General features: G+C 39.0%; 1 protein-coding gene across 4 annotated transcripts; it reads right to left on the bottom strand.

Annotated features, from left to right (window-relative positions):
* Nucleotides 1-158: 158 nt before the first annotated feature.
* LOC130993207 (ENHANCER OF AG-4 protein 2-like) lies at nt 159-13,625 on the bottom strand. 4 transcript variants are annotated; one of them, XR_009091597.1, is made up of 14 exons: nt 13,066-13,479; nt 12,183-12,259; nt 9,457-11,400; nt 8,873-9,377; nt 7,062-7,170; nt 6,595-6,698; nt 6,346-6,527; nt 4,396-5,278; nt 3,817-4,297; nt 2,759-2,842; nt 2,568-2,650; nt 2,102-2,295; nt 1,514-1,674; nt 159-348 (listed from the first exon to the last, which is right to left on the bottom strand). XR_009091597.1 is itself a non-coding variant. In XM_057918015.1 (12 exons), the coding sequence occupies exons 1-11, from the start codon at nt 13,174-13,176 to the stop codon at nt 2,589-2,591; spliced, it is 4,542 nt and encodes a 1,513-aa protein (XP_057773998.1). In that variant the 5' UTR covers nt 13,177-13,479; the 3' UTR covers nt 1,217-1,674; nt 2,568-2,588. The 4 variants fall into 4 exon arrangements, 1 of the variants encoding a protein (XP_057773998.1); XR_009091599.1 differs by lacking the exon at nt 2,102-2,295; XR_009091598.1 differs by lacking the exon at nt 159-348 and having other exon boundaries at nt 1,217-1,674; nt 13,066-13,625.
* Between the last annotated feature and the right edge of the window lie 342 nt (nt 13,626-13,967).

Raw genomic sequence — 13,967 nt, forward strand, 5'->3', positions numbered from 1 at the left:
AAGATAAAGAGCTTGTAGATAATACAAAGCTTAAAAAATAGACCTAAAGCTAAGATTTTTATGCCCTTAATTTATGGTTCGGAAATGCATAACGACCAAAAGACTTCCAATTTCAGGTGAAGCTTGCCACTATTTCTTTCAAAAAGGCAGAAACAGAATTTTCCAAATAAAAACAATCTTGCCACTATATTTTATACCCTGCACTATTTATATGTTCGGTTAATTACAGCAACAAATGCTACTAAAAAGGAATTGACTGACAACAATTTCCTTCAGACCAACGAAAAAAAGGAAACAAAAGTAACTTTTTACCTGCACTAATTAGAACATGATTTGAATCACCGGTCCCTGAAACAGAGATAACATGTTTCTAGTTCCTAAATTGAAATATATACACCTCAAATTTGATTGTCGTGAACCAATTCAACCAAATAAAAGACGAAATAGGATTTTTTTTATGTGGTATAAACATGGTTATAATAATGCAAAAGCACATAACAAACCGTAATTACTGCAAATAAAGTGAAGCTTACAATTGACACTTAAATGCACCAAAAACTAGTTCAAGAAAAACTCATGCCTAGACGTTATGTAGCAGATAGTGTGTTATATAGTACTATGAAACATGATGCCGTGTTTCACCTTCATGATGTATCCAAACCGGATATAATATGACATTAGTTGATGGATAGGAGACTGCACTACATCAGTTTTGTTCCAAAAGGTATATTTATCCATGAAATGTATTTTCACGATATTTCTAATGGTTGATCGCATCACATCAAATTGATTTTACTGTTAAAAATGTCAAGGATAATCATTTTGGAAAATATGCATGCCTTTTCCAAATACATAGAACCAAATGGAAGGAAAAAAATTCCAAGGACCTACGTTTAACTTTCCAAAAAGTTTAAGGTCATCAAGGGGAGTAAATACTCAACTTGCATCAATATATTCATATCTATAATGGTAGAAAATAGAAATGATTATATCGACCAATAAAGTACAAGATGTGTTGCAGAGAGCATATCCAGCAAAATTAAAGATCATAGCCTCGTTCTGTGATCCATAGAGGAGCAATCTCAAATCGATCAAGATGGTAAATGTATGTTCTTTCTTGTCGAACTTAAATTCACTCTATATATGCAAGAAAGAACAAAGCTTTTCCTCAAGGCTATCGGAAATCAAAGAAATAAAGACCAAATAAGACTGCAACTTAAAGAATGCTCATGTTATAAAACTTGTTTCCAAAAGAGTGTAAGATAGGCAACAAAGACATGATTTACAAATTGAATGTTGGATATGCTCTACTTGGTATGCACAAGTGCATCAGAAACAAAATACATGCACTCAAGATCTCTGTCAAAGAGATTAGAAATGTGATTGCAGGAAAAAAAGAAGAAAAAAAGTCAGAATTAGCAGGCTCTTTTAACTGTACTAGCCACTAACTTACTTCATGAGATGTATTGTATAATTACAAGCATTTGGTATAGCAAGCAAAAAAAGGGCTTACAGTTTAGTTGTGCACCCTTGAATGTATGTTGTCAGGAAATTTTCTAGTATACAGTCCCGTTGACAACTGCCCCACCAATTCCATTCTAACCCGATCAAAAGCCACCTCTCTGTTGGAGCACATTAGTGCCCATCGCACATTTATGTATGACTTGAAAATACCTGAAAGACAAGCAACAATTAATAACTGAACTATGAAAAAATCAGAAAAGTCGAATAGCATGCCGACAGTCTAACAAGTAAGTTTGAATCAGTTGTTTAAGACATGGATATGTGCGTGCACTGTTTTACTTTTACAAAATGGGATGTGAAAATGTTCAAAACTTTTGGCAGGCCGATTATGAGTAGAGCAAAAACTGCTAATAATCTCTACACCAATTGGCCTTTTGACTTTTACAGAAAGTAACAAGGAATTTCGAAACCAGTAACGAGACCAAAATCCATTTATTTGAAAGGCCAGTAATATTCAATGTCCTGGATTAGTATAGATATTCTTCAGACCTGCACCTACACCTGAAGCAACTAACAAGTACATTGTGATTATTAATCCATATGTTTAGTTCGTCAAATCCAACTATTTTGCCTGTACCTTAAGTAAACCTTCTTCTATGGTACCACAAATTTTCTGCTGATGATGGCTAGAACTACTTCCTCCAGCAACAATAGTTCTCAATCCTTTGCTCCTTCGAGGATTTTCCAGGATGATGCATCTTTCTGTGCTGTCAGACTTCAACCAATTTACTTGTACTTCCATTTGCTACAGACTCCAAATGACACAATAGTCTGCAAAGGTTCTCTATTAATTTTGACATCATGTGCTGAAAGTAAAGCTAGTTTATGCAATTCAGCATCCTCTCTCTGTCTCTCTCTGTCTCTCTCTCTCTCTCTCTCTCGCTCTCTCTCTCTCTAATAGATCTTTTCTGAACCAAATATATTTAGTATATTAGATAAATACTCTCAGCCAAATAAATTATTCCCACATAATAATTTAAAGATCATGATATCGTCCCATTAAATAGCTAAAAAATGAGATAAGAAAAAGTTCAAAACCTCACCATAAACCTTGAATTGGAATTCTATGTTGGCCTCCAGTTGGTGGACATGTTTGGTCTAGACGCCATTATTGGAACACCATGAACTAAAACAATCAGAGCACCAAATTATAATAACATAAGATAGAGAGTTATTCTAACAAAAATTATGTGATAACATATAAAAGTGATGTTATATGCAGCAAAAGGATCACCTGGCACTTGACCAGACGAAGGTAGAGTATTTGGGGCAGAGTGCTGATAACTTATGGTACTTGCAGGAGGCCTTTCGTGGTAACCTTCAAGAGATGACACCTTGTTACTGTTTAGAAAATGTGTTCTCACCCACTAAGTTCTTGGTGATACATAGCATCAGAACCAAGACTCCAACCATTTGGTTACTGAATTGAATAAGCATAGTGATGCCCTCATGCATGACTTACATATGCATTAGATGCCCTCATGCATGACTTACATATGCATTTGCTGAAATCCATCACTACACCAATTAATACTACAAACCCCCACATGCACAGACAAAGATTGAAATAGCCTAGCACTTGTCCATCAACACATACAATAAAATCAATTGAAGAAATTGCTTTTCGGTACACCACATCAACGGGTGCTCAGGAAAGCCACATAGACCACCTACTTCACCTCGCCAGTTAGAGTGACCTAAATCAGCCAGTTAACGATGTCTTAGAACTGAGCTAATTACGGGATATCTTGGATTGCCCTTACGTTTTTCATTTGAAATTATTGTTACGTACTATTTCGATTATTTTTTAATTGACTCAATCAGACTAAAACCCAAATATAATTTTATCAACACATTATGCATTAAACACATTATTTTAATTTGTACGAAAAGGGGAAGGGGACTACGATTTAGGGAGGGACCTAAACAAAATTGTTTACGGATTAAACACCTCTGCAGCACAGTTGACCACACACAATGCATATCATGTGCCTGCTGTAGCTGCTGCTCATGTGTAATTCATATTAGCCACCAGCAACAGACATAATGAAGATTTTAACAGCAATGCTTGAATATTACAATACTGGCTGAACTGGTCTAAAAGCCACAACTAGTACTGTAATTACACAGAAATCCTCCGCCCTATGTTTCACAAAGCAAGTTATACTAGAAGCATTTGTGGAGATGTACAAATAAAAAAAAAAAAACTCCGAAACACATATAATAGCACATAAATGACTCCTAGCTTAAAACGGTTGATTTGGCATTAGAAACAACAATAATGATTCGCACCTTCTTGTGAAAAAGATGGACCTGAACACGGCCTTCCTCCTGGCATCCACCCACCACGAGGATGATCCACTTTAAAGTCATTTCCTTGCTTCCGCCAGTGCTCATCAGCTATATATCTCCTTGGACCATCGGCAAAGTTTGGTAATGAATAAGAGGGGTATTGATGTTGTTGAGCTGAATTTGGATAAGGGAAATGGCTAGGTGGTCGTTGAGATGGGAGTTCAGGAAGCACAGGCCTTTGTGTGAAAGGCACACTACCAGGCAGATACTGCTGCCTATGCTGTGAAGCTTGGGGATTTATATAAGCATCATCCTCTCCATATTCCACATGCCTCGACGAATTATAGCCAACATGTTCGCGTGCAATGCTGACCCCAGACGGAGGAAAACAAGATGATTGTTTTGGCGGTACTTCACCTCTAGCAGATGGATCCATATGAGACCCATGAGTAGTAGAAACCATATGGGTCTGTTGATTTCCCTAAAAATCCAGGAGTTCCAATCTTCATATTCGACATGATAACAATGGTGTATATGCAAATTCACAAACATTTGGAACAGACAAGCTAGACAACTTACAGTGGGTGTGGCACCAACTTCATGTGGTAAAGGATGAGGTTGATAAGATGATCTTGGGGATAGTGGCAGTGACGGAAGTGGAGTCTTGTTATGAGAAACCAATGGAGGTTGAGAAGGAAATGATTGCTGGGAAATTACTGGTGCAGGAGGACCCAGATGGGGAGGAGGACCAAAAGGTGGAGGATGAGGTCCAAGAGGTGGTGGAGGAGGACGAAGATGTGGGGGAGGAGGTACAACAGGTGGAGAAGGACCGGCAGGTCTAAGTGGAGGTCCAATAGGAGGAGAAGGACCAGCAGGTCTCGGTGGAGGTCCAACAGGTGGAATTGGACCAGCTTGTGGTGGAGGACCAACAGGTGTCTGAGGTGGACCAACAGGTGCTTGTGGAAAAGGATGTTGGTATATGGTGGGTGGTGGAGGTGGAGGTGGGGGGGAAGATGGAGGTGGAGGTGGAGGTGGTGATGATGGAGGTGGTGAAGTTGGAAGCTGTGGAGTCAGAGGTGGAGATCCAGGTGGTAGTGGAGGAGAGCCGTCAGGAGATGGAAGCCACTCGGTGGAGGTGTTTGAAGATGATTCATGCATACTATCTGGATTGAGCTCCAATGAAGGAAGCTCAACAGAGCCATTGGTCATCACTGGTCTCTCATCCTTCTGGTGTCCAGAAACATCTTCCATTTCAAGCTCACCATCAACTTCCTCCAATATGCAATGGCGCCGATCACTAGGAGTAACAGAATGATTCTCAGGATCTCTGCTACCAGGTGTATGCTTGGAAGGTGACACATCATCATCTTTCAGGCATAAATTTATATTAGTAGCATCCTCATCTTCCTCTTCTTCAAACACACTTGCTGACAGAAATCCAGGTAACTGAAACATAGCATTGCTGAAACCAACACAAAACAAAAAGATGCAGGCATATGAGATCAAAGAAAACATAAAGTTCACAAAGTATGCCAGAAATGATTTACAATTCAGAGGCAAAGTGCCCAGATGTCAATTCCCACATTCACCACACAGGCCAGGCCCCAGACTGATGCACTTAAATACACTTCAAGAAATATGTCATTTTAATTACCACAAGTCGCAAAAACCTACGTTCAAAACAGATACCAACATAATAGACAAAGACCAAAAAATAAAAGGAAAAAAAGGATATAAGATTGTCCTCTTAAACACATTAAATATTGTGATGAGAAACCTAAAGCAACTCAAAGTCATATAAGCGTGCATTACAAACATATTGATTCTCACAATTATTTCTATTTTTCATTAAATGACAACCGACTAGCCATTAGCAACACAAATAGAAAGAGTTCTAGACCATGTACGAAACATAGCACAAGAGATTGCTATAACAGCTGTGGTTTTCAACAATCAGAGAGTCAAATTTGGGCAGATCAAAACATACAAAGCATGTTAGGCAATACAGAATTACCCATTTAGATCCTGTTATACAGGTTTAAGTTACAGAAAGAATAAAAAATATCACAGTAATCAGGTTATACATTAGCATTTAAATTAATGCTTCCAACTCAAGTCAGATAACTTATACTGGTTTTGCAGACAATGTCAGAATAGTTGTCAAAGTGTTACACCGGGTAAAACAGCAAAAAAAAAAAAAAAAGAACAAAAAATATCTACATTCTACTTTTTGATTAAATTTGTACTTTTTAGTGTGTTAAATGGTGGGCAAACCATGCTGAGTTGTTCCGTGTTGGAGCCTATGATGTCTAAAATCAGTAGAAACCAGTCTCCTGACTGCAGGCAGTTTATAGAACATGCCTAGCAACACTAACCACCACAACATTCAATTAGCTCTTTGGTCATCAGGTGCTAAAGGGACAGAATATGCCAAAGCTACCTACATAATAACCAGATCAGGCTAAAGAACAATTAAAAGAAAAAACAAAAGAACACATTACTTAAGGGAGCAACTAGTAAGTTCTAGACCTTCCATATTCATCAACAACCATGCCTTCCATTTCTCTAATAGGATCATCAATAGCTCGTTCAGCTCGGGAAGGCCGTCTTAGTGGGATTGATGTATCATCATTTACCACTCCAAAGTCATCCATGTAGCGGCGAAGAACGGATTCCGGCAAGATTTTCCTCTCGAGCCACAAGCGCAAGACCTGAAGGAAAATACTCAGTACTTTGTAACAAAGTCAGACGACTCACTTCTAGTTATAGTATAGTCACCTTACGACACTGACGACGATTTTCCTGAGCACCTGCACCAGTAGGAGCAGCAGCCCCAATGAGGCGGGGTAATGCAGCTTGAACAGTAGAGACGTATGAGGCCCCTGCAATTCATAAAGCGGATTCAGTAGAAAACAGGTTCATCAGAAAGAAACCCACCGTGACAATGATGAGTAGAAATGTAAAGGGAAATGGCCCCATATGTTTATTTTGATGTAAGGCTGGAGCAGGGTAGATCAGGGAAATAATAACAAAATATGAATTAAGATAGTTAGACAAATTCATATAGACGAGATATTTTAGAGGGCATCATTGTACAGAAGTGATCCGAGTCCCCCATATAAACTAGATAAAGCATCCACATAAACTAAACAATTCCTTTTTCTCTTTTGGTGCCCCCACCCCCGGGTCTCTGTGTGCGAGTGAGAGAGTATTCTGTGAACAGTTCAATTTCTAACTTCCTGTACCTCTCTGAGTGTGAGAGCACTGGGTTATTGAGTCAACAAGGAAAAAGAGATCCACTCTGCGATGTAAACTTGGCTCATTTTCTAATTTCTGTATAAGAAGCTCCACAACCTGCATGAGAATCAGGATTTCAGAATTTCTATTTACAAGGAAAATAACAGGTAAATTAATGGTGTAGAAAGTAAAAGATGCACATTCAGTAACTAAGCATAGACAAGTTAATTGCAAAGTACCTAAAATCAAGATTAGCAAACTTAAATAGTTGAAGCCCAAAAAAAGTTATAGTATAATATATTTCTAAAGGTGCAGATTTGCACCTGAATTATTGCATCCATACCGTAGCGGTGCACATGACATCTTGAACAAGTAGCATTTCATTTAGCATGGTATGGCTACTCAAAATGCTAAACATATATGTAGAGTGTAAGGGAAACCCGCAACCGCTAGGTCTTGGTCCACTACCTGAGGGTGTGTTCTTGGTAACTGCATTTGCGCAAAAGCACACGAACCACACAAAGGGTAAATTACACCAGGAAACTATGTGCAGTGGGCTTGGCCTATTTGTTATTTATCATTATAGTAGCAAAATGTTGTTATTTGGTAGTGCCTCATGCATCTTGAAACCAGTAGATAATTTTTTTCACTCTAAATAGCCACATGAACTGGCCATCTCAATTAGGAAATGGTATTATTTGTATTTTCGTCTGGGGCTTGAACGAGGTTATGCAAGGTATTCTTTGGAATTGGACCTAGTAGGAAATTTAATAAGTAATAAGTTCCAGAACATTCAGCAGCATGTGACATCCATAGGGTTGTGTTTCTGATTAAAGGATGGACCTCAAATGCATGGTAGAAAGTAAATTGGCGGCCATTTCATATGAACTTCAAATACATAAAGTCAGAAATCCCATTTTAAACTAATTTTTTAGTGACTTGGGTGGAGAGTGGAATCCTCTTCTGAGTGGATTTTTTAATATATTCATTTCAAATCCTTAAATCCAAACACAACCTAAAAGAATAAGCATGAGGATCTGGAAATTTTGATTTCACAGTATGGAACAAAGAAAAGGAAATTGCCTATAAATTACTGAATTTTCATCAAATTCTGGTATTGCGTGCAAACCTTAGTGCTTGACGTGGTGATTACTAGACTATTCATTTAATTTGATTTTCAATACCAACTTCAAAGTTTGGCGTGTTAATTACTGAAGTAGTGATTTAATCTGATTTTGCTACCAATTAGGATTCCGGCCAAACTTACTACTGACATCGCTAGCCGAATAAGAAACGGTGTCGTTACTACCAACAGATTACCACGCGATAACGATTATGCCACGTCAATTATTTTGCTAGTCATGTCAGCAGTAAATTTTGTCGGAATCCCAATTGGTAGCAAAATCAGATTAAATCAATAGTTCAATAATTACCACGCCAAACATTAAAGTTTGTATGCAAAACCAGAACTTGATGAAAAGGCAATTAACCCTAATAATTATGTCTTTCAACAAATATTAGATGACTCCTAAGCTGAAAAAAGTAAAACCGCCTGCAGCTACTAAGTGCACTTCTCAAATCATTTTATACACAACCTTTAAATTGGAATGCAACTTACAAGTATTTCAACAAAGTTTGACACATATACATGACTTCAAAGAAGAAACTCAAGGACAACATAAGAATGATTTACCACAAAAAAAAAACTCACACAACATATAAATGGGAATAGCATGACACAAAAAAAGGAGATAGAAAATACTTAAAATAAAACCAAAAGAATAATTGGATCAATTGAATAAAGTTGCCAGTTAGCTACCTCATTGGCGAGCCCATACTTTGCACAATCAATTGCAAGTCGAGTTGCACGTGCAATACTTTCTTTGGTCCTTGACAGTGTCTCTATCATCCCTTCAAATGCGTCACGAGCAACAGCTGCCTCAGTACCCCCGCTGAGAGAGCTCCCAGTGCCCTGATGACCAGAGCTTACCCTCCTCTCCTCAAGTTCATCATTCTCATGTTGATTATTAGGTGGGATTTGATGAAGATTAGAGCAAGGAGAAGTGGGATGAGCTCCTAGAACATCCAGTTGGAGTGTGTTGCTTGCTTCATACGCCAGCAGAGCAGGTGCAGGACTCGGTACCCGACCAGCCATGTCAATGTCAGGAATTGAGAAAAGAAAAGGGTTTCCATAAGTATTCTGAAAGTGTGTCTGTTTCTTTCTTGCCTGAGCGGCAGCAATAAGATGTTTCATTGACATCACGGAGTCTGAAGTTTTTGAGTCAACTGTGTGACTTGTTTTGTTGTCTTTGCTAGCACTCAGCCTGAGCAATGGGAAAAATAAACCATAAGAAATAAAGAAACACAATTACTAATCTCCATGATAACAAGCAATTTCATTACCTTTCCCGAACTGATGTGATGTTTTCATTTGAAGCCACAGCCACAGAGTCATTGATCCGTGAATCTAATTTTGGAGTTGTTTTCTTTTTATCTCCAGAAGATGGTTGCTTGCTTCTTTCACTTAGTGTTTGATTAGGAAATAAGTTTGACCTATCAGACGATGCTGAATTCTTGCTGTCTCCTACTGGAGTTTTTTTCCTAAAATCATTACTAGGTGCCTTGTTGGATTGCTTGCTTTCCAGTTCTCTCGACACTCTCCCACCACCAACAGATTGGGGGGACCTTTTAGGAGAAACTGAAACTGGTTTAACCTCCATTGAGGCTAACTTCTCAGAGTCCAACTGCCGTGGACTAGGAGATACATGTGCAGCTGATGATTCCCGCATCCTCTTCTCTATACCTTGTTGAGCAGCAGGAGATAACAGCTTATTCATCACTCGATTAGACTGTACCTGTTCTTTTAACCCATTATTATCAACTTCTCCTGGATTTCTTAACACCTGTGGATCATAGACAGATTTATCGCCATGCGTTATAGATTTCTTTTTTGAATCTGACACGCGTGGAATCGCAGACACCTTACTGGTAGTTCCTCCGTGAACTGGAGTTTTAGGCAACTCATCATCATCATCATCACATATGCGGACAGATCTACGCTTCATTGGCAACTGCGCAACTGGAGATATGACTTTACTAGGAAGTACCGAGTCGGTCTTATGTGATACAGAAATTCCCAATCTATTTTCAGAAATCAAGGCAGAGCCGGACATTGTTTCCAGTTCCCGGCGATGACGCTTTATTGGGGGAAGATCGTCCTCGTCGGATTCCGAGTTATTAATAATTGGTGGCCTAATGGGCTGTAAGACCTCAGGCTTCCCAACTGTTGTAAACCTTTTAGGCTCTTTACTAGCCATTTTGTCATCAAGACTATTAGGACTTCTAGAATCACTTTTGCAGTTTATTTGAGCTTTTATCATGTTAGTGTCCTTTCCAGTATCAGCGGTTTTTGATATTTTGGCAGGAGGAGATGATGCTCCATTTGTCCGAGACCCTGTCTTTTCACACCCATGGTGAACCTTCATCTTTTTCCGGGACATAGCATCATTTTGGGACTCAAAATGCACTTTAGCATCCTGTTGACCATCATGGGCTGCCTCAGAGTGCCTTTTTTCTTTCATCAACCTTTTTTCCCCCTTTTGACTACTAACATCTACACGTAACTTTGGAATATCAGGCGATGAAAGCTTCATGCTGCCACCTGAAGCAAATTTTCTTTTCATCACTTCACCATGATCATAAGAAACAGCTGATCCACCACTTCCAAGTCCTGCACCCGGAGATTTTTTCTTTGACCCCATTGCCAGCTTCGATCTGTGTCCATTTGTCAATTCATTCTGGCTACCATCAGAATATCTGCCCTTCACTTTGATATCAAGAGGATCTTCCTTCTTAAGGGAATGGTGTGAAGGGCTAGACACTGATAGTGAATCCTTGACAACATTGTTGTGGTCTGAAGAGAACTTATTCCTCTTTCGCAAAGATACAGGAGGGGACAACCTACGATTCACGTCATCTGACAAATAAGGCTTCACGTCTTGACATTCCACCTCATCTTGTTTGTGCGGACAATGCTCTAAGCCAGAGCCCAGATCATCAGACTCTTTCATCTCCAACTTGCATTCTGGCACAATCCCGTTGTTTTGATTAATATCCAAGGCCTCGTCTACCATTGGATCAACAGAATGTGCCTCGGGTGGATGAGTTTGTGTACAGTTATCATCTCTCACACCACTTGATCTTTTTTGCTGCAACTCTTCAAATTCCTCACATATTTCTTTCACCGCTTGGGCAAAGTATTTAACTGTCTTACCCAGGCATCGAGCTGACAATTTATTTTTCGCTTCATTCGTGAATGTCTGAATATCCCCAGGTGCAACAAAAGCTCTATAGATGGAGAAAAAACACCAAAAAAACATTTTTTTTATTCCCCAGCCAGTATGCCAGAAAAATATAATTAAGAACAAAATTGATCAAAAGAAGAAATAGCATTACTGAAATCACTTAAAAAAAATTGGTAAAATCTCTTTGGTCTTTCTTGAGTGTTCTTCTGCTGCAAACAAGTCAAGTGAATGTCTTTACATATCATATCAAATTTCTTTGATATGGTAATACTTTCAAGGGTTGCTAAAGATGCAAACCACATTCATACATATTATTGCAATCAGGAACACCCACCCACAGCACAACCAGCCAGTAACAACTTTCTAAATATGAGATGTCTAACCTTCCACATACAGACATGCTTATTAATGAATTTAAATTTTTTAATTAAGATACCTAAAAGAACCTACTTGCAGGACATGAAGCAAAACTTTTTGAACTTCTATGCTTACAGAAGAGTTGATCAAGGCAGCATGGGAAACCATTTCAAATTTTCAAGCATGGAGAAAGAATGTAGAAGCTGCCATGTTATTCTTCAATTTTTATTATTAGTATTATTTTACTTTTTTGTCATCTACTGTAAAATTGCAAAGCATAGACAATATTTTTCAAAGCACTATAACAACTCAAAAGGGTACCACGTACTCGGTACTCCCCCCATAGTAGTAACAGCTTTCTTTATGTTCTTAGCAGGCTAATAACAACTTTACCCACATACAAACAATGGCAATAAGTCCGTTCACCACTAGTAAAAGTAAGGGAAAAGATGGAAAGGAAGCACTCACATTTCTGCTGTACCAAAGAACTGGACGAAGCATTTTCTAGGATCAGGCACACGCTGCCAATCTTCAGGTCTGCTTATCTGAATTTTGAAACCATTAGAGGTTATGCATAAGTGAACAACTCACATGAGGTAAAAAAAAAAATCAATAAGAAACAAAGACATTATCATCATTCAGCCAACTTAAGCCAACTGAGGAACAATTAACCAAACATTGGAAAAGCAAGATAAGAGGCACCAAATTCTGATATCGTAGCTGCCAAGATTAATATTAATATGTTTGTTTGCCTTTAACAACTCTGTATCAGCAATCTGTCATTATGGGTGCGTCATAAGGGCACTAATGAAACCTTGAAATGGTGGCAGGACCAACAATTGGACACTAGTATATAACACATGTGGCTGTTTGAATTACTATGTATGCAAGACATATACAAGCCTGCCTAAACGTATAAATGCATGAAAATGGGGTATCCTTAATTATTGATCAAAAATGACCTAAAAGGTCCCATTCTAAACTAATACACAAGTCTCTAAACTGCCACCCCGCCCCCAAACCCCAACAAGATGGCTCGGGAATTGGATCTTTTACTAAGAGCCTACTTATCAGCAACAACAAGAAAATCAGATTCATCTTGTAGTTAAGAGTTAAAGATGCAAGGTTCTCGAAATAATAACCAGTTCAAATCAAACTTAGCAACTGAATGCAACTCCATGGAGCGACGACTTCCAGTCGATGCCAAACAAACAATTTGAATTTCCAAGAGTAGAGAAATTGACCACTCGCGGTAGCAGATAACGACTCCACAAGAAATCAAGCGAAAGCGGGCGAAGAAAAAAAGAGAGAACACGAATCAAGCAAAGCATCAAAGTGAAGAAGAATGTACCTTGGCAGGCCAAGCGGGGAAACCCTTAACTTTGGCGAGAACGAGCTCGCCCAAGCTCAACTCGGTCTTCGTCTTAACCCCCTTCGCTCCGCGCCTGCGCCCCGGAGCCATGCCCCTCCAATTCCAACTTATTTCCACCTATGGTTGAGCAATGGAAAAATCGGAAGAACCCTAGCGAAAACAACAGATGTCCGGGGGCAACAGGCCCCCTGAAACGGCGTCAGTCCGCGGCGGTCGGTAGCTGCGGCGATCACGGAGATAGAGCAGAAGAGAAGGCCAATTTGCATGCAGGATGCTGAGGCGGTGGTGGTGGTGGTGGAGGAGGTAGATGAGAGAGAGAGAGACGAATACAGTGCGCGCAAGCATGTATGTATTCTGTAATATCTCCTCTCAAAAATAAAAGAGAAAATATTTCTCCATGTGATGGGTACAATGGTACTTTCACTTGCTACTCCCTCGTCATCCCTCTTTTCAGCATCACTTAATTTTTACAAAAATCATAAACATTATAAACGAGTAACAACTATCCAGAGAATTCCAATAATACCCTTATCCCAAACCATACGAACCCCAAAATCCCTAGTAATTCACGCATTACTTTTTCTGCCCAAATATATTTAAATTTTAGGTCTTCTAACTCTCTCCGAAGAATAATGGTAGGAAGAAGTAAGAAATTGAGAGTTTGCAATGGATCCAAGCCTCCAAAAACATCAAAGCAATCAGCCCATTGAAAAAGGCCCAATTGATTAGCATTATTAGCACGAGTCCAGAGCTCATCACATAAAAAATAAAGGACAAACTCCGGAAAACACAGGGATGAGCCCATGAGGGATGACGTCTCATTACTAATATCTCACTACTTATAAAATTTAGAAAAAAAAAATAAAGTTAATGTATCTATT

The sequence above is a fragment of the Salvia miltiorrhiza genome, chromosome 7, assembly GCF_028751815.1.
Source record: "Salvia miltiorrhiza cultivar Shanhuang (shh) chromosome 7, IMPLAD_Smil_shh, whole genome shotgun sequence".
In the NCBI taxonomy this organism is placed as follows: Eukaryota; Viridiplantae; Streptophyta; class Magnoliopsida; order Lamiales; family Lamiaceae; genus Salvia; species Salvia miltiorrhiza.

What these genes read in the sequence shown, in the direction of transcription:
- LOC130993207 (XM_057918015.1), bottom strand. Translation starts at nt 13,176, where the DNA reads ATGGCTCCGGGGCGCAGGCGCGGAGCGAAGGGGGTTAAGACGAAGACC. An exon ending in ATCACATCAGTTCGGGAAAG is followed by an intron (nt 9,378 to 9,456) that starts GTAATGAAATTG and finishes CCCATTGCTCAG; the next exon opens with GCTGAGTGCTAGCAAAGACA. An exon ending in GTTGTTGATGAATATGGAAG is followed by an intron (nt 5,279 to 6,345) that starts GTCTAGAACTTA and finishes TGTTGGTTTCAG; the next exon opens with CAATGCTATGTTTCAGTTAC.